Source organism: Nannospalax galili, unplaced genomic scaffold, assembly GCF_000622305.1.
Source record: "Nannospalax galili isolate Female #2095 unplaced genomic scaffold, S.galili_v1.0 scaffold513, whole genome shotgun sequence".
In the NCBI taxonomy this organism is placed as follows: Eukaryota; Metazoa; Chordata; class Mammalia; order Rodentia; family Spalacidae; genus Nannospalax; species Nannospalax galili.
Genome location: NW_008334861.1, coordinates 866,078 through 891,651, shown reverse-complemented (window position 1 = coordinate 891,651; position 25,574 = coordinate 866,078). Strand labels below are relative to the sequence as shown.

The 25,574-nt window shown below is 40.4% G+C and overlaps 1 protein-coding gene across 3 annotated transcripts in view; it reads left to right on the top strand.

Annotated features, from left to right (window-relative positions):
* Positions 1-25,574, top strand: part of Cd99l2 (CD99 molecule like 2) — a 112,608-nt gene that overhangs the window by 48,970 nt on the left and 38,064 nt on the right. For all 3 annotated transcript variants that reach the window (XM_008829482.2, XM_029561811.1, XM_029561812.1), the window contains exons 2-5: positions 12,260-12,319; positions 13,752-13,820; positions 15,514-15,585; positions 19,568-19,642. In XM_008829482.2, the coding sequence (XP_008827704.1) occupies positions 12,260-12,319; positions 13,752-13,820; positions 15,514-15,585; positions 19,568-19,642 (276 nt within the window). The remainder of the gene's footprint in view (positions 1-12,259; positions 12,320-13,751; positions 13,821-15,513; positions 15,586-19,567; positions 19,643-25,574) is intronic.

Sequence of the window (25,574 nt, the reverse complement as noted above, 5' to 3'; positions counted from 1 at the left end):
ATGAGTTGAGATCAATCTGGGTCTTAATGTCCTGTAGTATTGTTTTTATGAAGTTGGGTGCACCAGAGTTTGGTGAGTATATGTTCATGTTTGTAATACCTTCTTGATTTATTGTTCCTATGATCAGAATGTAGTGGCCCTCTTTATCTCTTATGATTAGTTTTATTTCAAAGTCTATTTTGTCAGATATTAGAATTCCTATGCCTGCTTTTTTCTTAGTACCATTCGCTTGGTATATTTTTTCCATCCTTTCACTTTAAGATAGTGTCTGTCCTTGAAAGTGAGAGGAGTTTCTTCCAAACAACAAAAAGGTGGGTTTTATTTTTTAATCCATTCACCTAGAGATGAGCATTGAATCCTGTCATTTTTATTTCTGTTTACATCTTGATATAGCTGTACTTTTCCACAGTTACACCTTCATTGAATTTCTTTCCACAACCCCTTGGGTATAGTCATTCCTTTCTTCAGCTCTTTGTATTGCTTCCAGAACTCTCTGAAGGGCTGGTTTTTTAGCCATGAATTCCTTTAGCCTATTTATGTCATGGAAGATATTTCTTTCCCCTTTGACTATAATAGACATTTTGGCTGGGTATAGTAATTTGGGTTAGCATCTGTGGTCATTTAACACTGGGAATTCTTTGGTCCAGGCTTTTCTGCCTTTCATAGTTTGCACTAAAAATTCAGCTGTAATCCTAATGGGTTTTCCTTTATATGTGACTTGTTGTTTCTCTTTTGCAGCTTTCAGTATTATCTCTTTGTTCTGTACGTTTAGTGTTTTTACTGTGATGTGCCATGGAGAGTTTTTTTTCTGGTCCTGTCTGTTTGTTGTTCTGTATGCTTTTTGTATTTGTATGGGCATGTCTTTTTTAATTTTGTGAAATTTACTTCTATGATTCTCTTGAGGATCTGGTCCATGCCATTATCTTGGGATTTTTCTCCTTCCTGTATGCCTATGATTCATAAGTTTGGTCTTTTTATGGTATCACACAATTCCTACATTTTCCATTCTTGTGCTTTCTTATAATTTTTCATACTCTTTGCTTGAGTGGTCTAGTTCGTCCACTTTATCTTCCAGTCTTCATACTCTGTTTTCCATTTCATTCATCCTATTGGTGAAGCTTTCTCCTGTCATTTCGAATTGGCTTACTGAGTGTTTCACCTCCTTCTTCATTTCAGCCTGATTATTCTTGAATATTTCTAGCTCTTTTCTGAATTCATGCAGAAGTTTATCCCTATATTCCTTCAGTTCTTTGATTTGTTTGTGTGTTCTTTAAATTCACTGAATTCTTTTATCATGTTTATACTTGTTCTTTTGAGTTCCATGTCCTGCATTATCTCTAGGGGCTTCTCATTGTACTCCTCTAGAGGACTACTGGTATTTGGTGGGAAGTAGAGGGAGGTGAGGGTGGGACAAGGCCCAGAGCGCCCCTGGGGACCTGAGAATGAACTGCGTTGGTCTGGATGCAAAGGATCAGGAAGCAGTTGTGGTTCTCCTGGTGTCTGGGGCGCCAAGACAAGGAATGGGACAGTACCCAGGCTAGGAGGCGAGATGGGCAGGAGAGATGGGAGGGTGAATGAGGCTGAGGGAGTCAAGGCACTGAGGTCACTGTAGACTTACCCTGTAGAGAAGCCTGTGGGTCAGAGGGGCCCACGGGTCATGCAAGCCCAGGGAAGCAGAGCTTATTTATTATTTTTGTTTTATGTGTATGAGTGTATTGCCTGCATATATGAAAGAGCACCTGTGCCATGCAATCCCTGTGGAGTTCAGAAGAGGCCATCAGAGTCCCTGGAACTGGAGTTATGGATGGTTGTTAGCTGCCATGTTGGTGCTGGGAATTAAACTCAGGTCCTCTGTAAGAGAAGCCAGTGCTCTTAACCACTGAGCTATGTCTCTAGCCCAAAAGTGGACAGTTTTTATCTTTGTGTGTATAATGTGTATGTATGTTTAGGTGTGCCTATATGTTGCCTATATGTTGTTAGTGTAGGTATGGCATTCCTCAGCTCATGTAGGGAGGTCAGAGGGCAGCCCAGAGTGTTAGTCCTTGCCTTTCACCTTGTTTGAGGTAGGCTTTCATGTTGTTCACCACTGTGTACTCCAGGCTAACTGGCCCACAAACTTCCATAAATTCTCCTGTCTCTGCTTCCCATCTTACTGTGGGAGCATTGAGATATACAGACTTACACTACCATATTTGCCTTTGTGTGGGTTCTGGGGCTCAGAACTCAGATCTTCATTGTTGTGCAGCAAGTGCTTTACCCACTGAACCATTTTCCCAGCCTCTATATCCCCATTGTTATGCAACCAATCTCTAGATCTCTTTTTTCATGTTGTAGAATTGAAACTTTTCTCTTCTTTCTTACCATCAGCACCTGGCAACTCCCATGCTACTGTTTGTCTCTAAAGACTTTACTACTTGGGACTGGAGATGGCTCAGCAGTTAAAAGCACTGACTGCTCTTGCAGAGGACTCAGATTCAATTCCCAGCGCCCACATGGGTGTTAACAACTGTCTCTAATTCCAGTTCCAATGGATCTGATGCCTTCTTTTGTTGTTGTTTTGTTTTTGTTTTGGTCTTTTTGAGACAGGGTCTCCCTGTAGCCTCAGCTGGCCTGGCACTTACTGTTTAGACCAGGCTAGTCTTGAACTCACAGAGATCCGCCTGCCTCTGCCTCTCCAAGTTCTGGGATTAAAGGCGTGAGCCACCGTGTCTGGCTCTGATGCCCTCTTTTGACTTCTGCAGGCACTGCACGACACAGGTGCACTTACATACATGCAGGCAGTACACTCATACACGTAAAATAAAAATAATAAATAAAATTAAATAAAAGGATTTCACTCCTCCAGGGAGGAGTCACATAGTATCTGCCCTTTTCATGACGGACTTCATTAATTTACCATAATGTCTTCAAAGTTCATGTTTTTATCATTTGCTGATTTGTGTGTTTATTTGCTTATTTATAGCTGATATTGAAAGCTAGTCTCAGTCAGTAATAAGTACTCTACCACTGATGTCAGCCTGCTTGCTGTCATTTTATTTTGCATATATTCCTGCATTTTCTAAGATTTACACAGTTAGCAATCAGGACTTGGAAGACAGTCATAAAAGCTACATGAAACAATGAGAGGCCATAAAAAGGGCCACATCGGCCACGTGGCCTCACAGGCCATAGTTAGGCATGTGGAATTTATGGTCAGTGTAATGATAATGTTTTTGTGCTTTTGAGCAGGGAAGTGATGTTCCACAGTGTATTAGACAGGAAGAAGTGTGTCAGCCTGCCTGTGGTCTCGAGAATGTATTAGAGCCCACTTCCTATACAGCTTGTTCTCCTGGAAGGCACTGGTATAGATGGTGCTTCAGGGGAATGATGCTTGCTGCTTGGGCTAGATGTAGAGAAGCAAGTGGTCCTTAGGTATGCTACAGAAGTGAATTGATAGCTCTTGGTGGGGGTGTGACTTTGGAGTGTAAGAAATGTCCAAGATGTCCTTCAGGATTTAGACTTGGACAATAGGTTGGGCAGCTGTGCCTGTTAAGGACACTGATGGGGAACCCAGGTCTGGAATTTGACTCTAAGCCACTGGGGAATGACAAAAAGGGGAGGGAGCAAATCATAGACAGCCATTTGATGTTTGGTCATGAAGAGGAGGGAGAGAAAACAGTAGTACGGGGATAGGGAAGTGAAGTCCAAAGAGGGCTTTCTAGTTTAAAATGGGAGATGTGAGTGTTTAAAAATAGATGGGGTACTTCCAAAATTGATCTATCGATTCCATGCAATCTTATTAAAATTCCAGCTGCTTTCTTTTGTAGAAACGCATAAGATGATCCTAAATTCATATGGAAATTCAAGGGACCCAAAATACCCACACAAAGACTTGCAAAACAAGGAAAAGTTGGTGGACTCTCAGTTCCCAATTTCAAACAATAATAGTAACACGGACTGAGAATCCCTTGGAGTAGTAAAGATGTACAGGACTGGAATTCTGCAGAGAGGCATGAGCCAGGGACATGTGAGGCACTGCCATTGCTTTTCTCCCTTGCAGTGACTGGCCAGGTGGCAAGACAGAAATCTCACAGGGCCTGGCAAACTCAGCCTGCGATTCAACATCTGGAGCATGCTCGTGAATGCAGAAGGGATGTCATTGGCTAGCACTGGACTTCAGTGATTGCTTTCTTTTTTCTTTTTTTTTTTAATGACGTTTTTATTTGTACAAAGGCTTTGTTTCCTGTATGTTTATTGTTGTGTGTGTAGTGCCCAAGAAGGCCAGAAGATGACGACAGAGACAGAGCCACCATGTGGGGTGCTGTGAATCAAACCTAGGTCCTTTGCAAGAGCAGCAAGTGCTCTTATCCCTTGAGACACCTCTCCAGCCCCCAATTTTTTTTCTTACATCTGAGGCTATGTGGATTCCATTGTGCTCTATGTCCAGGCTGACTCACGGTGGCCATGATGCAACCCAGGCTTCACGAAAGCACATCTGCACTGCATCACAAAAGCACATCTGCACTGCATAATATATAACAAGAGTCACCACTTTTTGTGTCACCGGTTTGAGATAGAAGCAGGAAAATATCAGCTTTTTTTATGTGTGAGTGTGATGCATATGCATGTTGGATGCACATGTGTATGAAGGCCAGAGGGCAACCTTGGGTGTCATTCCTTGGAGCCATCCACTTTGTTTTTTCAAGACAGGGTTTCTCACTGGCCTGCAATTTACCCAAGTAGGTTTGATTGGTGGGACAGTGAGCTCCAGGAATCTTCCCACCTCTACCTCTTTAGTACTGGGATGACCTTGACTTTTTTTGTAAATCATGGATCCTAGTGATTGAACTTAGGTCCTTGTGCCTACGCCTGAATATCAGTCTATCTCTGAAACAAGTGCATTAGGTTCAGTGATCTCTCAGGTCTGCTATGTCTGACTCTGATTCTGAAATGTTCATGTTAAGAAGCACTGACCAGACACAACTTCTTAGTTCCCTAAGAAATGACACAGATAGCCACCACTTTTTATGGCAGCTGCAGGAGATGTCACATGAATTGTTATTCATCTAGAGACTGTGGTTTAGAGGTGTTTGGAGACAGTCTTGTCTAAAACACTGGCATTCTTATGCCTTGATTTCCCTGTGTTGTGTCAAAACAGTAGCTCCTAAGTGTTCATCAGGCAGGGAGGGGTGAGTTTAGATCAGAACATGGTATTCTCTCTGAACTTACTAAATTTTTGAACATTTGAGCAGGACTCTAAGTTATTTACTCATACATATTTTGGGGGCTTCTAGTTACTAGTCAATTTAGTAGACTTTACTTAACACCAGATATGATAATAAAGATAGTTAACATTTGAAACATTCTTATGTGCCAGATATTTTGATAAGCACTTTATAGAGAATAACCAGTTAATTCTTATACCAATCCACTGAAGTAGGCTTTATTGTTATATCTATTTTACATATGGGAAAACTGAGACCTTGAGTCCTCAAATCTTAAGTATTTTTTGTGTCTGTGTATTCACGTGTATGTGCATATCACTCTATGTGTGCAGAAGTCAGAGGTTGGTGTTGATGTTTTACTCGATACCTTTCTACCTTATTATTTGAGGCAGGGTCTCTCACAGAGCCAGGACCTTGCTGATTGGCTATACTGGCTCGTCAGCAAGCCCCAGGGACCCTCCTGCTTCTAGCCAATGCTGGGAAATGCACGCTGCCATGCTTGGCCTTTTGTACGGGTACTAGGGACCTCAACTCAGGTCTTCATGCTTACACAGCAAGCACTTTACTTAGTCATCTCCCCGGCCGGGCATTAAATATTTTGCCCCAGCTTATTCCTGCTGGTGAGTAGCAGGGCTGGGATCTGTATCTGGGTTGTTTGGCTTGAAAGCAGGTCATCGATACTGATGATCACCTCAGGTGTTGTTTCAGAACATCTTGGCCGCCATGTCTGAACAGCAGTGTCACCTTCAGCAAAGCACTTGTAAATTTGCACCTCAGCCCAAGAGCAGCATGCCTTGGACCATGAGACTATGAAGTCTCGTGACACGTCATGACAGAGCTTTGCTGTCTGCGGAGGTTTTGTTTCCATCATGTGTTCCACCTTTGGCAGAAGGACAAGCAGTCAGGTTTTACCCCTTCTTTTCACATATGGAGAATGGGTAATGGTGTTGAATACAGTGATTGCTTGTGGATATGAGTAGCTTCCTTGTATCTTCTCGTTTGCAGGCCATTTGCACTTCTGCTGCCTAGTTATCAGCTGCTGTGGCCCATGGACCCCCACCCCCACTTGTAAGAAAGGGTATGTGAGCTAAGACTCTGGGGCAGTACATGGAGATAGCTACTTCAGCTTTTGTTGAGATACAAACCACAAAACATAAACTATATCATTCAATGCCTATACTTCAATGTCTTCAGTAGGCTTACTATATTGTACAATCATTCATCTTTGACTGAAGATGCTCCTAGCTCTAGGATCTGACTTCTTTGGGGGAGGTTCTCTTTGTAGGCATTCAAGGCACATTTCAGATTTCCTCTGTGAACATCCATCGTAGACATTTTATTTTCTGTGTAGAAAGAAGAATGAAACTCTCCTTTTAATTACACACTCATCAGTGAAATGGCTTTTACGATTTGTAGAAATCCTTCCCTGACACTGAAAAACAAGCAACCAGCTATGTAGGACACTTAGATGTTTCCCAGCAATATATAAAAAGACTGGAAGCTCTGGTGCCTACATGTGAAGGATGCCATGTTTACCAGTGTTCCTGTCCCTAGTAGGAACTGGAGTACTGGGTGCCCTGTGCATACTTGAAATCAAGTGACAGCTCAGAATTCAGTAGGCACTGCAGTTGGATGGGTGGTGGCGGCTGTTTGGGGCTGCAGTGTTGATTCCTGCCTTCTAGTGAACCAGTACCTTCCCGTCATTATTGTCCTTTCTGAGAGTGTTCTAAATTTATTCATGAAACTAGTTGGAGCTCAGGTGGCAGTAGCTAAATCCATTTAGTAATCAGAATAAGAAGCAAGCTCTTTCCGCATTCCTTTGCAATGCTGCAGTGCCCAACTAACCCAGAGGATATTAATTACTCAGCATGCTTTGAGGTAGAGAAGCATAAATTTATCAAGACAATGTGTGTGGGTCTAGATTGCAGTAACGAGAGTTAAAATGGTCCACAGCACAGGGTCAGGGAAAGATGCTTCCTTATTTCCACTAAGGGAAATAAATTATTTTCACGAAAGAGACATTTGGAAATTTGACCATACATGCCAATCACCTTGCCCCATGGACTTCCCACAAGCAGCTTTCAGGAATGTTTCTATGATAGGCTTTGAAGTGTGAACTTGTCTTTTATGACCTGTAGCCTTTCCTTTTGTTAGCTGTGGCTCCAGTGGCCCTCTGCCCAGGATGCAGGGAGATACTAGGCTTTGTGAGCAACTGCAGGAGGTGATGCCCTTATTGTATGATGGTGAGACTCCGTTTTACCCTTAGCAGAAACAAGGAAGTATTAATGTCTTCTGTGTGTGTGTGTGTGTGTGTCTGTGTGTGCATGCATGTGGAGATCAACTTCAGATGTTGTTCCTCAGGAGTCACAGGAACCTTGTATTTTGAGACAGGGTCTCCTGCTGGAACCTGAAGTTCACTAATTAGGCTAGGCTGGCTGGCCACTGAGCCCCAGGAATCTACCAGTATCCACCTCCCCTGCCCTGAGGTTATGACCATGCGTGAGCACACCTCCCTTCTCACATAGGTGCTAGAGATTGAACTTTGGTCCTCATGCTTGCATGGCAAGTACTTTATGGAGTGAGATAGCTCCCCAACACCCGCCTATTCTTATTCCTCGAGCCCAAGAGATCAAGAAGCAGTGCCACAGACAGAATGGCTGGGACATGATTTGGTCCCTGAGGTCTGATTCTGATTCTTGTAGTGGGCTTTCCTTGCACCTTGATGACCAAGTCTGTTTCTTTTTTGGTAGGTAGCTTTGAACCATTTTTTTTTTTGTCTTTTTGAGACAGGGTCTCCCTGTAGCTCCAACTGACCTGGAACTCACTATATAGACCAGGCTGGCCTTGAACTCACAGAGATCTGCTTGCCTCTGCCTCCTGACTGCTGGGATTAAAGGCATGTGCCACCACGCCCAGCCTAGCTTTGCACCCTTTGATGTGTGTAGATACAGATGAGAGGCAAGTGAGTGGCACCATGGCTTTCATGGACACATATAAGTATAGTTTCGGTTTAATGGAACCTCCATTAAGGCAGACAAATGGGAAAGTTGAGATGACACATCTATGATTACCGGACTAAGATGCCTCCTGGTGTTCTTTCTTATTCACATACTCAGAAAATGGTCAAGATTTCAGAATTTGAAAAATGAAGCAGTTTAGGTGAGTATTTATTCACTTAGGATTTATACTGGGCTCTTTTCCAAAAAACCTGGGAACTGCTTACATGTACATAGCAAAGTGGTAGAATAGAAACCATCCTTAGTGAACAGGGGGATGGATGTCACTGGCCACTTGAGAGGTACTGATCTCTACTTAAGTTTCAGCTTTACTTCTGAAATCTTTGGCTGGGAAGTGTCCCAGAAGCCTCTGCAATTCTTAACGAAACAGCATGCAGGAGACATGTCCCTCTGTAGAGGTGCTCTTGGCATGAACCCTAAATGCATTGTCATCAAGTCATATCCAGTGCTATGTACTGGTAATTTGGGGGACAGATTGGAGATACTCACCTAAACATTTATTGAATTTTCACTAATTTTATTTTGAGTAACCACATGAGAAAAATGACTACCAAGTTGGACAGGGCATGCCTATACAGGATGCTCATAAGCCCTTACCGTGAAAGGGGTGCTTTCAGGATAAACTAAGTGAAGTGGGCAGGAACAATAGATGGAAAAATGATGAATTAATCAAATCCAAATGAAAGGTTACTTACGGGGCCCATCAGCTAGTCTCTCAAGGATCAGACATTTCCATCAGTGTTTTGGTGGTTGGTGGCATACAGCTAGGTTATGACATCATTGGCTAACAAGGGCTTCCTGTGTCTTGTTTTATAGCCTTCATTAAAATGCACCCTCAGCTTCCAACTCAGTCCTAAGTCAGGTTGTAGTAGAGGTCAAGTTTGTATTTTCTCCCAAAGGGAAAATTCTGCTGAAAGGCGAACCCTAGCCAGTGGGTTGTCTTTGGATCGAACCAGCACTTTTTAAAAATTAAAAAAAAAAATTATGTGTGTGTATTGCCTACATGTAGGTAAGTGCACCCGTGTCGTGCGATGCCTGCGGAGGACAGAAGAAACTGTTGGATCCCCTGGAACTGGAGTTTCGGACAGTTGTTAACTGCCATGTGGGTGCTGGGATTCAAACCTGGGTCTTCTGCAAGAACAACCGGTGTTTTTAACTGCTGCGCCATCTCTCCAACCCCATGAACCAGCACTTTTATTTGGGAGATACTCTCAAGGATACACCCAAGTTCACAGGAAACATTTCTCTATCAAAAAAAACACTTCCAGCTCACTGTGTGCTTTTCTCATTAAAATTCTCATCGAATGAGGTAGCTTTTCTGCCAAATGCTTGAACACTGACCCCTCAGATTCCAGGGGTTAGGACTTCTGAGCTGGGCCTAGGATGAATCAGCTGATTTCTAAACTGTGTTAGTGCCAGAGGGAGAGTCCCATATTTTCTTTACCCACTTATCCACTGATGGATATTTAACTAGGATAACTGTGTAACTTGGCTTTTGTCACTAGTGCTGCAAAAACATAGAATATACCTATTGTGGGATGACTTTGATCATTTTGGATATAGTCACAAGAATGGTATTTTTGTTCTTTGAGGAACTGCTGCACTGATTTCCATAGTGACTGTACCAGCTCACATTTTCACTAGCACTGTATATGGGCTCCTCCCCCAGGACACCTGCATCCTCGCCAGTATTTTATGCTTTTTTTAAATGATAGAAATCCTGCCTAGGGTCATATGCAATCTCAACATAGTTTTTATTTGCGTTATCCTGATAGTTAAAGATGTTGAACTTTCTTTCGTGTATCTATTGGTCATTTGTACTTCTCCATTTGAAAAATGTCCATTTTGGGTTCTGCCCATTTGTTGATTGGATTTATTTATTTATTATTTATTTATTTATTTATTTATTTATTTATTTATTTATTTATTTGTGTTCAATTTCTTGAGTTCTTTATATACTGAGTAGAAATAACCAAATCTTGTTCCTGATTTCAGAGGAAAAGTTAACTGTTGACTATAATGTTAGCCATGGGCTCCTTGTGTATGGCCCATCTGTTGTTCACGCACATTCCTTATTATACTTGTTTATAAGATGAACAGAGATTAAATTTTGTCAAAAGAATTTCCTGTATCTTTTGAGATCATCGTAGTTTTTTGTTAGCAAAATGTATTACATTTGTTGATTTAGATATTATTCCTTTATCCTTAAATTCTACTTGATAATGGGGAATGGTATTTTTAATATGCTGTTGGATCCTGTTTAGTAGTATATTTTTGAAAAATTTTCCATTTGTGTTCATCAGAGAATGTTATCATACAAGTTTCTTGTAGTGTCCTTGTCTACCTTTGGTATGAGAAAAATGGTGGCCCATAAACTGCCTTTGGAACTATTCCCTCATTGTCGGTCTTTTCAGAAGAGTTTAGTTTGGCAAGGACTGACTCTCTCTTACGTTTTTGACAGAGTTCATTAATGATGAAGTCATCTGATCCTAGGTCTTTGTTTGATGGGAGACTTGTTATTAGTGGTTTGCTCTCTGTAGTCATGTTTGGTCTATTCATATTTTTTATTTCTTCCTGATTCAGTCTTCGAAGATTACATGTTCCTCTGAAATCAGTCATTATGTACTTCATAGGTGAACAGTTGTTCATAACGGGCGTTATCACTTGTATTCCTCTGATATTACTTGCAATGTCTCCTCTTTTACTTGAGTTTGGGTCTTCTCTCTTTGTTCATTTGTTAGTCTCGCTAAATACCTATCTTAAAAGGACCAAGGAGAGGGGCTGGAGAGATGGCTCAGTGGCTAAGAGCACCGACTGCTCTTGCAGAGCACCTGGGTTCGATTCCCAGCACCCACATGGCAGCTACGAGCCATCCTTAACTCCAGTTCCAGGGGAATCTGAAGCCCTCTTCTGACCTCTGCAGCATTGCATGACACGGGTGCACTCACATACATGCAGGCAATACACTCATACACTTAAAATAAAAATAATAAATAATTTTTTTAAAAGAATCATTTTTTTTCAAAAGGACCAAGGAGGATCAGAAGTTCAAGGCCAGCCTTAGCTACACTGCAAGTTCAAAGCCACCCTGGATTAAATGAGACATTGGAACTTATTGATTCATCTAGGCTGGCTGAGCAGAGAGCTTCAGAGATCTTCCTGCCTCTATGTCCCAGCACTGGGATTACAGATTCAGCTTTATATGTGGTTGCTGGGCATCCGAACTTGGGTCCTTATGCTTACACAGCAGACACCTCCCTGAGCCATCTCCCCAGTCAGCACAATTTTCTATCTTCTATTTTTTTAATCTCTGCTTTGAACTTAAAAAAATGTCTGTTCTGCTATATTGGGCTTTTCCTTTGTTGTATTTTCTAGTTTTCTGAGCTGTAACATCTCAGAAAGATCATTGTCCATTTTGATGGAGGCTTTCCTGGTTTTTGTTTTTGTTTTTTTCTGATTATTGATTGTGCAGAAGCATGTTGATTAATTTCTATATATCTGTGAGTTTCTCAAGATTTTTCTCACTATTTAGTTTTAGTTTCATGCTGTTGTGGTCAGAAATGATATGTGATATGATTTCAATCTTCTTCAGTCTTTGTTCGGAGTTACCTTGTATCTTAACAGGTGATCTGTTCCGAAGAGTGTTGCCTGTGCATTTGAAAAGAGTGTATATTTTGTTGTGGTTGGATGAAGTGTTCTGTAAATACGTATTAAATACATTTAGCTGAAAACATAGCTTAAACCCAATGTTTCCTTCCATTGTGTTTAGAGCATCTATTCACTGGTGGATGTGGGTTTTAAAGTTTCCTATTATTGTGTCACAGTCTCCCTCATATCTATTAATATATTTGCCATATGCATTTGTGTGCTGATGATGGGGCCATATATTTGACAGCCATTTTGACACTTACCCAACATACTCTAGGCCCTGGGTTCACTTCTCAGAGCCACAAATAATAATAGTAAGGAAAAAGAGAGAATATTTCAGTATTATTGTGTATCATGCAAAAATACTTAAAATTGTCTTTTTATTTGTAGCATATGGGGACTTTGATTTTAATCTGGAGGATGCACTGAAAGAAACTTCCTCAGTAAAGCGTGAGTAGCCAATCAAATAAACTACTAAAAGTGATCGACAGAGACAACACACTCAGAATATATCCTTAAGAAAAACATACACACATGAACAGATCAGTTGGCATATTTGATCATCTGTTTGATTTCTGCCACATGTGTAGGGCTTTTTCATATAGCCATATGTATGAAAGTATTATCTTGCTGAGCGTGGTGGCACATGCCTTTAATCCCAGTACTTGGGAGGCAGAGGCAGGTGGATCTCTGTGACTTCAAGGCTAGCCTGGTCTACATATCAAGTTCTAGACCAGCTGGAGCTACAGGGAGACTGTCTCAAAAAGACCAAAAAAAAAAGAGAGAGAGAAAGAGAAAAGCATTATCTTAGTTTTTCATTTAGTATATATTGAATACCAGAATACCAGAGAGAATCTACCTATAATAGCTTTTTCCTGATACTATAATTAATACCACATAGTACATGGCTTACAAAAAGGGAACTTTGACCTGTTATACTTCTAGAAGATATAAAACCTATGTGAAGGTATCAGCAGAGCCACTTTCTCTCACAAGCCTCTAGGGGAGATTCCTTTTCCACCTTCCCCAGCACTGCATCTCTATGTCTTTATATGATGTTCCCATTTCTGTGTCTTCCTTCTCTTCTACACACACTTGTCACTGGAATTAACGGCCACTTGGAGAGCCTTTGCTTAACTGTCTCAATAAGGAAACACACACACAGTATATGAAGCCTATTATACATACATATATATATATACATATATTCATCTAGACACACATGTACAGATACACCATAAGAATTCATTCATTGGTGTAGTCTTTTTTTTAAAAAATACTACTAAAGTTCATATGGATAAATAACTTTAATCATTATCTTAAAGTTAAACTTTTTTTGAGTTTAAGATACACAACGTGATGTTGTTATGATACAGAGATAGTGAAGTGGTTACTATAGTGAAGACGGTTAACACATCTGTCAGCTCACATAACCATTTCTTTTTCAAGAGCAGCCAAAATTAGCATAAAGTAAAATTTTTGTTTAGCAAAAATTTACCAGTACAATACTCTTTTATTAACTGTAAGCATCATGCTATATGTTAGATTTCTAGATCTGTTTATACCCTGTATCTGAAAGTTTGTATTTTAAAGTAAACAATTCAGTGGCATTTGGGGACCTCCACATCATGGGTGCAAGGAACTGAACTTAGGTCCTCTGCAAGAGCAATACGTGCTCTTCATCATTCAGCTATTTCCCCAGTCCCAGACCCTACATGATATTATCACTCTGCTCAGTGTGATTCCTTGGAGGCCATAGTCTACTGGGGCCTCTGAGAGTGATACCGAGGTTGTCCTTCTCATGATATTTCTGCAATTCATGATGCAGCTGCTGTATTTTCTTACAAAATGTGTCCCCCTTACTGTCCTCCCCTCCCTTTAGAGAGATGGGACCACTTTAGCACCACAACCAGGAGGCCAGGAACAACTAGAGCTCCAGCAAATCCTGCAGGTAACAAGGCTTGCCTTCAAACTCTTTGGAACTCCATCTGGGGCAGTATCAGAATGAGCTATGTATAGTTCATACATGGGTATATATACTGATGTATGAAAAGCCAGTAAAGGTATCCATCTAAACACTAGTTTGAACTCAACAGAATACTCAACAGAATGTTTGATTGTCATACCTTATGCAGGGTTTTTTTGTTGTTGTTTGTGTGCATGAGACAAGATCTCACTCTGTACCTTGGTTGTCCTGGAACTTACCAGGCTAGCCTCAAACTCATAGAGATCCTCCTGCCTCTGCTTCCTGAGTGCTGGGGTTAAAGGCATGTGCCACTGCAACTGGTCCTTCTTTTTTGCTTTGTAAATGAAAAATCCTGCCTAATTTTATTTTTTTTAAAAAAGTATTATTTTTATTTTATGTGTATGAGTGTATGGCTTGCATATATGTAAATGCGTCCATGTTGTGCAACGCCCATGGAAATCAGAAGAGGGTGTTGGGTCCCCTGGAAGTGGCATTATGGATGGTTTTTAGCAACCATATGGGTGCTAGAAACTGAACCCAGGTCGTCTGCAAGAGCAGTCAGTGCTGTTAACTGCTGAGCCATCTCTCTAGCCCTTGCCTATGAAATTTTTAAGAAAAAAATGCATTCATGCTGAGCGTGGTGGCACACATCTTTAATTCTAGCACTCAGGAGACAGAGGAAAACGGATGCCTGTGAGACTGAGGCCAACCTGGTCTATATAGAGAGTTCTATGACAGTTGTGGCTACAGGGAGACCCTGTATCAGAAAAACAAAACAAAAACAAAAACAAAACAAAACAAAACAAAACAAAAAACCGTGCATTCAGACCTCTTCATTGCCAACCATTTCATATTCTAGAATTAGGGAAGAATCAATTGGTTAGGTTTTTGTCTTTTTTTTTTCTGGAGCAGAAAACCGAACCCAGGGCCTAGCTCTACCACTGACCTAAATGCCCAACCCCAATTAATTGGTTAGGTTTTATGATGCCTTTAGTCACTGGGAGCATTTTAGAATGATATAGTTCACAGTCTCATCTTTCACTCAGTAAATCTTTGTGACTCTGTCCTGGAATTGCTTAAGTCATTCTTCAGGCAGTCCATTTGGACATCTTCTGTGATGTAAGGAAAAATTTGGCCTTGGGGTTGAGGACCCTCTCACTGTTGCTATTGGTGCCTCATAACTGATACTTCTAAGGGCATGCTAGTATGTTCCATGCAGGAAAGAGTTTTCTTCCTTGGAAAAAGCCCAGGAGAATTGGACTGTTTTTATGCATTACCCTGATGTATTCTCATTCCTGCACTCTACAGAGGTGCTTTGAGACCACATTATCCTCCTTTCAGTTGTTCAATTTGTGGACTATCTGCATCTAGTTTTGATGTTGGGTTAACCTGTACCATCAATGGATATACTGTTAAATGATCTGACTGCTGAACTAATCAAAGCATGCCTAATATAACTTAACTGAATACTGGCAACGCTGTACAGACTTGCCTCATCATATTAATGCCTACTATTAATGCCTACACAAAATCAAATTGTAATTTAAGTTTCTGGTCTTAACTCATTGTACTGATAAGGCAAACTCATGGGTGGTATTTGCTTTTTCTTCCGTTTGTTATGGAACTTTGTGCCACTTGTTAATCGGTTGTTTCTCTTGTGTTCTGGGGTCCAACGAAGGCAATTTTGACTTGACTGATGCTTTGGGTGATCGAGATGATGGCCACCGGAAACCGGGTACAGGAGGAGGAGGTGAGTCCTAGCTGACTGAAGCCACAGTCATTGAAGCATGACCTTGAGATATTCTGACAAGCAACTATACTTCAGTGGTTTACAGAACCCACACTGTGGCTCACAGCTATATGTAACTGTAGTTCCAGGGTATCCAATGCCTTCTTCTAGCCTACGTGGGCCCTGCATACACATGGTACACATACATACATGCAGGCAAAGGCTCATACACATAAAAATAAATAACATTTTTAATAAATAGGTACAGAAAAATTTGAGACTCATTATAGGGGAACTTAGAAAACAACTGAATATTGTTTTAAACTGCTAGCCCTGTAGCTCCCTGTTGGGGTCAGCCTTATTAATTACAATATCATCATGAGCCATTCATGGTCTGACAGAGTGGGGCCACTTCAAGTGACAGGAGAACTCTCAAATAGAGATGCTCAAACATTTTGTCTATAAATTCTCCAATCTTTTAAAGATCTGAAGAGCTTTTGTGGGGGTCACATCTATCAATATTTATCATCTGAGAACTTAAAACTTAAAAATGTCATGAATGAACTAGGCGTGGTAGCACAGGCCTGTCCCAGCGCTTGGGAGGCAGAGGTAGGCAGATCCTTGTGAGTTCAAGGTCAGGCCAGCCTGGTCTCCATAGTGAGTTGCAGGCCAGCGGGAGCTACAGGGAGACCCTGTCTCAAAAACGCTCCCCCAAAGTTTCATTATTGTGAAGAAGCCATATGCATTCACATATGTAACGGATTTTTATGAGAAATAACTGTGCTTGTAAGACAAAAACGCAATTTGGAGTAAAGAGTGACATTGTGTTCTGATTTTGTGAATTTCCATAATGTCTGGAGTCTCGTGTGGCTGAGGTTGAAATATATAAAGAAAATCTGGCCTCACACAGATATGCAGCAGGAAAAAGGAAAGAGAGCTCAATGTGCTTTTTACATTAGTTGAGACTGTCATCTTCAAGAGGACACCAAAACCTGACCAGTGCTTGTTACTCCCAGGATACGTGTGGTATGGCATGTGAACCTGTTACCAAAAAATCGGAGACAAATAGCCAAAGTCAAGCAGGACTGACCCACAAATCAAAAGAGTTAGACCCCTTGTTCAAGTTTTGGAAGGTTTTTATACTCATGTGAGGAATGCAAGCAAAAGGTACACAGCATATACACTGTAATTAAGATAACGTTGGGCTGTAAAGGTGATAGAAATGCAGTTACAGGAATGTGATAGCTTTGGAAAACAAAGACTTGCATCCTGCATAACCTCAAGGGAGAGGGGGAGATTCCTGTCCCTGTCCCCATTTCTATCTGGGGACTTTTCCCTGCTTCAGAGTTCTTAATTACCATCACGTTGCAAAAGCTTTTTAGCATCTAACTGTGCTCTTCTATTTCCATAATAAACCTGAATCTGTGAATTCTCCTTGTTCAACTCCGCTGAACCCCATTGGACTGTCCTATTCTTTGAGAAAGAATCTTTTTTTCATGGTTTGCCAATACTGCACTTGGAAATATTGGTGCCCTGAATAATGTATTGTGCCCATATGTTACCAAGTTTCACTCTACAATATTACAAAGTCACTTGGTTAATATTGCCACCTGCCTCATTGGAAAAAGCCTTTTAGCAAGCCAGATGTGTTGGCACACACCTGTAATCCCAGTACTACAGAGGCTGAGGGAAAGAGATCACCAAAAGTTTGAGGCTAGTGTGGTCTAAATTGCAAGTTCCAGGCTGGCCAAGGCTGCGTGGTGAGACACTACCCCCAAAATAAATAATGAACAAATAAATAAATAAATTTAATAAGCTGTTCACTGTTGAGAATCTCTTATCATCACCGTCACCAATAAAAGTTTTTGAAAATTCTATCTCTTGTTTGAATCTTAAGTTTGACCATTTGCCGCAGATATCATTAGGCCTTGTCTTCAGTTGATAAGTTCATTTTATTCATTTACAAGAAATGCCTGCTAAATATTCAAGTTGGCACAACAGTTGTTCTTTTCAAGAGCCTTTATGTATTCATCTTCAATTCCATCTTTCAAGGGAAGTTATTTCCCAAGTGGAGTGGCTCATGTCGTTGAGAATGGGCCGATCCTTGTATTTTGATGTGTTTTCTGAGCCATTTAAATGGACTTTGTCAGACAGAATATTTAAAAACCATGCTTCCATAAAATTAATATTTCTACTTCCTTATATTAACTTCCCGTGTTACTGAACACATTACCACAAATTTCTTAGTTTAAAACAATGTTCAATTGTTTTCTAAGTTCCTCTTGATTGTCAAATAAATATTTATTTATTTGCTCTACCACGCCTGGCGTTTTACTTGTACTTGTGTGTGACACTCTATGCAATTGTATCACACCTGTTGACTTATGCACCCACCATTGTAGTCAGATACTAAATGGTTCACCATAAGTACCCTATGATTCCATTTTATAACCATGGCAACTACTGTACTTTAATTCTTTTCCCATCTTTTCCTTAATCCCTGGAAGCCATTCATCTCTTTCCACTGGAAAAAAAGTCATTTCAAATAATTTTAACATTTTTTGGCCTTTGGAACAGAGTATGTTGCTAAGACGCCCAAGGACATTTTGACTTTTAGCCAAGAAACTGGCTACTTTTCTTTGGGGTCTTTTTTACCTTAATTGCTTACCAAATTCCTACTTCCTATTCTTATCACACCATCCTCTGAAGAGGTTACCCAAATTGCCAATAGGGAATCAGAGGGGAGAATGTTAGAGTAGCAAAAAGCTCGAGAGAGAGAGAGAGAGAGAGAGAGAGAGAGGCAAAAAGCCACATTTAAAAAAAGAAAGAAAGGAAGGAAGGAAGGAAGGAAGGAAGGAAGGAAGGAAGGAAGGAAGGAAGGGTACACGAAGTTGTCAGAAAAAAGTGATGGATGGAGAAACATGGGAGGAGTTGGAGGGGAGGGAGTAGGCATGGACTTGATCAAAATACCTTGTATGCATATATGAAATTCTCAATAAAGTTAAAAAATCATTTCAATAAGGTTATGTAAATGACAGAGTAGACCTTTTAGAATTGCCATTTATCACCCAGTATAATTCAGTTGGGGTGCATTGAAACTGATGGGTGGATCAGTCGTTTTTTTTTTTTAATTACTGAAGACTTTTTCCTGGTATGCACATACTGAAGTTTGCTCAGTGCTTTATGTATTGAAGGATGCCAGAGTTTCCAGTTGGGGTCTTTTAAAAATTTTTTGAAAATTTTATTTTTTATTATTGTTATTTTATGTGTATGAGTGTATTGCTTGTAAGTGTACTTGTGTCATACAATGCCCTTGGGGGTCAGAAGAAGGTGTTAGATTACCTTGAAACTGGAGTTATGGACAGTTGTTAGCCAATATGTAGGTGTGGGAACCGAACCCAGGTCCTCTGCAAAGCAGCCAGTGAGAGCTCTTAACTGCTGAGCCATCTCTCCAGTTCATGTAGAGCTGTATTTGTAATATGTAAGCCTTTCTTTCTCTAGGAATAAGGGCAAGAGTACAATTGGTAGACCAGAGTGTATTTACACATTTTTTTTTGTCTTTTTGAGATAGGGTCTCCCTGTTGCCCCAATTAGCCTGGAACTTATGTAGACCAGGCTGGCCTTGAAGTCACTGAGATCTGCCCACCTCTGCCTCTGAGTGCTTGGACTAAAGGTGTGTGTCACCACACCCATTTGTTTTTATAAGTGGCTATTCTAAATTCCCTTGAGCATTCTATGAGTGATCCAGTTTCACTGTATCTTTGCTACCTTTTGGTATTCATCATTTGATAAATGTGTAGTGCTGTCTTATTGTAGTATTAATCTGTGATTTATGTGATCCATGTTTCTTTTCATTGTTTTTGCCTTTTGTCCGGGTTTTAATTTGCCTTAACTCATTCCTTGTAATGATCATGCAAACTCATAGGTGGTGTTTTAAATTGTTTTTGAATCTCGTACCAGTTATTAATTATTTGTTTCCTTTGTGTTTTGTGGCCCACTGAAGGGAGTGATTTTGACTTGACTGATGCTTTGGGTGATCGAGATGATGGCCGCCGGAAACCAGGGACAGGAGGAGGACGTAAGTAAATCCTAACTGGCTGAAACTGCAGGCCACCTCTGTATTTCATGATGTGTCTTTCTTGTTCACATAGCACCCCTATGTGCCTTTCAAGGCCTGACAGAGCTCGGCCACTTCAGCCGTACGAGAACTCTCAAGCAGAGGCATTCAGGCATTCTGGTCTCAATCCTTGCCAAATTATTGAGGATTTTAAGAGGTTTTGTTTATGTGGGCCATGTCTGTCGATATTTATCATTTGAAAACTGAAAACAATCTTCAGAAATTAATTGAAAGTTAATACTAAAGACATGTCCATTAAGATAATTTGGACTTGGGTTTTTCTTACTGTTGAGCTATGAGAACTCTTTAAGGATTTAAGACAGTAGATCTTAGATATGTGATTTGCAAGTATTCTAGAGCTGACCTTCACAAGGCCTTCTGCAGCTCAAACCTCTGTAAATTTCATGCTGTCCTATTAATCCCGTTCTTGCTGCCAGGTCTGAGAACCCCAAAGTCTTTGTGTAAACCTAGGGCCCATAGTCTTTCTCCTATCTTTTTTTTCCTTAAAATTCTTATTTCCTGTGAATGTCAACTTGCTCCAAATTGCCAGTTTGTGTGCAAGGCTATCCTTCCATTGAATTGCTTTGGAAGCTTTAAAAAAATCAGTTGAAATATAACTCATCTTTTGTTTATTTTGACTTGGTACTTGCTTTGTAGCCCAGAGTATCCTCAGAGTCACTGATCCTGCTGCCTCAGTACCCTTATTGCTGGGATTAACGGTGTGCCAACATGCTCCCCCTCGCCCCAGCCATGAGCTTTTCATTGCATTTGGTGTTCTGTCTTGTTGGGGGTTTTAGATTCATAGTGGTTATATAGCTGAATTTGTCCTGTGATACTTTTGGCAGGTTTTGGTATCATTTAATGAATTTGAAAGTATTATCTTCTTCTGTTTTCTGGATAACTTTTTTCTCTTTTTATTAACATTTTAAATTAATTTTTCTTTGAATATTTCACATGTGTATATAATGTACCTTGATCATAACTATTCCCCATCCTTCTGCTAACTCCCCCTAGGTCCCTTTAACACCTCTCCCTCCTAGCTTCATGTATTTTCTCTGTGTGTGTGTGTGTGTGTGTGTGTGTTACATAATCTACTGAGTCCAATTAGTGTTGCCTGCTTGCACACGGGTGTAAGGCCATCCACTGAGGCATGAACTGACTACCAGTGGCCACACCCCCAAAGAAAAGTGGCTTTCTCTCCCTCAACAGCCATAAACTGCCCATAGCTCTTCCAGTGGGACCTGGGGAATACTTCCCCCATCTACACTGACCCTTTAACTGGCTTGACCTTGTGGTGAATTTTTTTTTGAAGAATTGTTTTTTATTCATTAAATGTTTTATAGCATTCACTAATGAAGCCATATATTCTTGGATATTTCTTTGTGGGAAGACTTTAAAAAAAATTTTAATTTTCTCATATGTTTATGTGTATATGTATGCATGTAGAAGTGACATTGATATAGGGTTTTTCTTTTTCCTTGAGACAGGGTCTCCTTGTAGCCTTAGCTACCTGGAACTCCCTTTGTAGGGATGCATGGCACAAGGCCCACGCAACTTGATCTCACAGAGATCTGCCTGTCCCTGCCTCGAAAGTGCTGGGATTAAAGGTGTGTGTCACCACGCCCAGTTGACATCATCAAGTAATTTTTCAATCACTTTCCACATTTCTTTATTTTTTGGGACAGGGTCTTTCAGTGAACTTGGAACTTGTTGATTCTGTCAGATTGGCTGGTCAGGAGGCCCCAGGGACCATCCTATTTCTGCCTCCTTAGCACTGGCATTACCTAAATTTTATGTGGTTTGATTAAAACATTTACAGCAAAGAATTTCCTTTTTGGCATGGATGTGGCAATATCAGTTTTAGTGGGTTGTGGTTTGGTTTCATTTTTGTCAAAGTATTTATTACCTTTTCATTTCTTCTTGGACCTATTGGTTATTTTATTTCGTGATTTTTGTAGTCCTAAGGATGGAATGACAGCGCTTTACTGACCAGTCGATCCCCCCAGCTTCTACCTGTGAATTTCCCTACTACTTTTGTCCTTGATTTCTAGTTCTGGTTGGACGGTATACTTCATGGATTTTAATCTTTAAAATTGATCAGGGCTGGCTTTATGGCATAGCAGTGGTCTAGCCAGAACAATGTTCCCTGGGCATTTAAGAAACACACAAATTCTACACTGTGTGGGTGGCGTGTTCTCAATAGGTCATTTAGACCTGATGGCTGATTTTGTTCCTTGCTGATTTTCGGTATAGTAGTTCATTTAATTGCTGTGAATTAGGTGTTGAATTCCCCACTATAATTGGAGAATTGTTTATTTCTCCCTTTATCTCGATTGATATTTGTTTTGTGCATTGAGTCTGTTTTCCAGTGCATACACATTTAGGATCATATTGTGCTGCTACAGGATTGGCCCTTTATTGGATATTAATACAACCATTCCCGCTTTCTCTTCCTTAATTATGTTAAAATTCGTATTAAGATTCCCAAACCTGAAAGTTACTGCTCAAAACTTCCCCCTATTTACTTCTCTTTAATCTCATTGGAGTGTCTTACCTTACCAATAGATCATGTATCCATTTGTTATTTTTTTCTAATATAGTATATTTGGGAAATATTGGCGTCCTGCTCAGCGTTGTTGATGATGATGACACCTTTCCCTATGCAATAACAAAATTACCTTCATCAGCGGGGATTTTTTTTTTAAATGGTTTATGGTTCTAGAGTCACATTTTTTAAAATTTTAGTTCTTTTAAAATTATTTATTTTTTATTTATTCGTGTGTGTGTGTGTGTGTGTGTGTGTGTGTGTGTATGCATACGTGTGTGGGGCCTGTGCAGATGTATACCTTGAGACCAGGAGTGGTCATTGTGTGTCCTTTTCTTTCACATTCTGCCTATTCCTTTGAGACAGGGTCTTTCCCTAAACTCGGGAGCTCAGGTTTTCTTGGCTAACATGGAAGCCACCAAGCCCCAGCTATCCATTTGTCTGTCCTAATTAGAGCTGGGGTCAGGATGCATGGAATGCCTGGCTCTTTATGTGTCCTGGTATCTGAACTCCAGGCCTCATAATTATGCAGCATGTACTCAACCACTAAGCCATCTACAGCCCAAAGTTCTAATTTTTCCAAAGCTGATATTTTCTTTGTCTTATACACTGCCAGTGGGTTTTCTTTAAGTGACAAACTCATTTGATTTTCACAAAATTCTTGGCAAATATTCAAATCTGAATAACTATACATAGTCCTACACTGTCTCAAGTAAACCTGATTTTCCATGAGGAAATATAATGTGGCTAATTTCGACCCAAACTGAAATATCAAGGGCTGGGGCAGCAGCTCAGTGGTACAGCACTTGTATAGTGGTACAGCACATGTGGTATACAAATGTTGGGATTAACTCAAAACAATCACACAAGTGGGTTTTCTAAGGCCACCTGATATAGCTGAATATATAATCAAAATGCCTTAACCCACTTCCCATTCCACCACACAGAATGCTAAAAGGATGTGCACTTAAGGTTGGCTTCTAATAAAATATTTTTCTGAGCCTTGATATTTATATTAAATGCCTCATTAACAATTACTATATGTTTAATGAGTTAAAAATCCTTTCCTATTCACTCTATGATCATTTCACTAGGATCAGGAGTGTGCATCCTGTGATATGTAGCATCTTGCTGTATGGTCCTGGTTGGCTTGGAACTTGATATGTAGATCAGGCTGGCCTTGAGCTTGCAGTAATGCTCCTGCTTCTGCCTTTCAAGTATTGAAATTACATGCATGTGGCACCCCAGCATGGCCCATGTTAAATTTTTCATTGCTGTGACAACAATTTAAAGGACGAAGAATCTGTTTTGGCTCATAGTTTCAGAGATTTAAGTCCATCATGGTGAGAATGGCCTGGTTGAGCTGAGCATTGGAAAAGCAGAGAGGGAGGAAGGGAGAGAGGGAGGGAAGGAGCAGGTGGGGGGGAGAGAGAGAAAGAGAGAGAGAATGCCCATACTAATGTATTCTTCCCTTTCCCCATTTTTTATTCTATTTATTCTACCTGGAATATTTATTATCTATTAATATCTATTTATTATCTATTTAATATCTATTTATTCATCACACCCAGAGTGTGTGATGGTGCTGCTCATATTCAGGGTAAGTCTTTTTCCCCTTAGTTAATCTTCATTGATAATACGCTCAAAGACATACCTAACAGTGTATTTTACTAATCTTAGATAGTTATTGATCCAATGAAGATGACCATCAGGATTAGTCATCATAAGTCCTATTTAACTACATATGTGGCTCAGTGTCTCCTACACAGCTTCAATCCAGAAGTTAACTGGTGTCGGGGTGTCATTTGAAATCTGAAGTTATAAAAATATTTATTTTTATTTTATGTGTATGAGTGTTATGCCTGCATGTAGGTAGGTGCACCCATGTTGTACAGTGCCCATGGAAGTCAGAAGAGGACATCGGATTCCCCTGCAGCTAGACTTATGAGTGATTGTTGGCCTCCATGTGGGTGCTGGGAACCGAACCTGGGTCTTAAGCACCGAGTCATTTCTGCAGCCCCTTGAAGTCTGAAGTTGTGTGAGCTTCCTTCTGCTATTCTTTATAGGAATGAATGACCACAAACTTTGTTGCTTAAACAACAGAGATTCATCTTATAATCACTGAGGTTGGGAATATAGAATGGAGTATGGTGCACTACGATAAAAGTACTATCAAGTTTACATTCCTTTTGGAGACTTTATAGGAGAATCCGTTTTCTTCCTTATTCGTACGTATAGAGCCACCTATATACCTTGGCTTGTGGTTACTTCTTCCATTGCTAAAACTGTCAGAGTAGCACCCTCAACGCTCTCTGTAATTCTCACCCTCACTTTTATCATCACGTATCCGCTGACTTTTTTCCCCCATCTTTTCCCTTTAAAAAAAGCTTATGTCACATATAGTACTGTATACCTGTAATCCCAGCACTTGAGAAACAGAGGCTGGAGGACTAGGAGTTCAAGGACAATCTTGACTACATATCAAGTTCAAGGCTAGCCTGGGCCACATGAAACCCTATTTCAAAAAACAAAACAAAACCAAAAAAGGACCCTTATGGTTAGATTGTTCCTACGCAGATAGCTATGATAGACTTCCCTCATCTTAAGGGCCTTAGTGTAGTCACAACTGCAGAGTTCCTTTTCTAGTGCAATAAAACATATTCACAATTTTTGGCAGAATTCATTTCCATGATGCTATAGAATACATGGATGTATGCCTTTCTAAGGTCAGTACAAGAGTGACAGTTTCTGCTGCCTACAGTGTCAGCTCAAGGATGATTTAACGCCATCTTTACAAGGACTTACCTGGTTATATGTAAATCACTTAGAATATTCTTTTTCTTTTTTTGTCTTCTTGAGACAGGATGTTCCTGTAGCCTCAGCTGACCTGGAAATTGCTATGTAGACCAGGCTGTCCTAGATTTTACAGAGATCTGCCTGCCTCTGCCTCCTGAGTACTGAGATTAAAGGTGTGCACCATCATGCCCAGCTAGAATATTCTTTTTGAAAAATTTTTATTTATTTATTTTTTAATTTAATGTGTATGGGTGTATTGCTTGCATGTAAGTAGGTGTACTCGTGTAGTGTAATGCCCGCGGAAGTCAAAAGAAGGTGTTGGATCCCCCCGGAACTGGAGTTACAGACAGTTGTTAGCTGCCATGTGGGTGCTAGGAATCGAACCCATGTCCTCCAGAAGAGCAATCAGTGCTCTTAAACCACTGAGCCATCTCTCCAGCCCCTAGAATATTCTTTTTGAGAATTCAAAATCCATTCACCTCTATTATATCCTAATCACATTTTAAGAGCAGCATCCAGCCTATTCAAGGGTACTTCATGTCTATATATCAT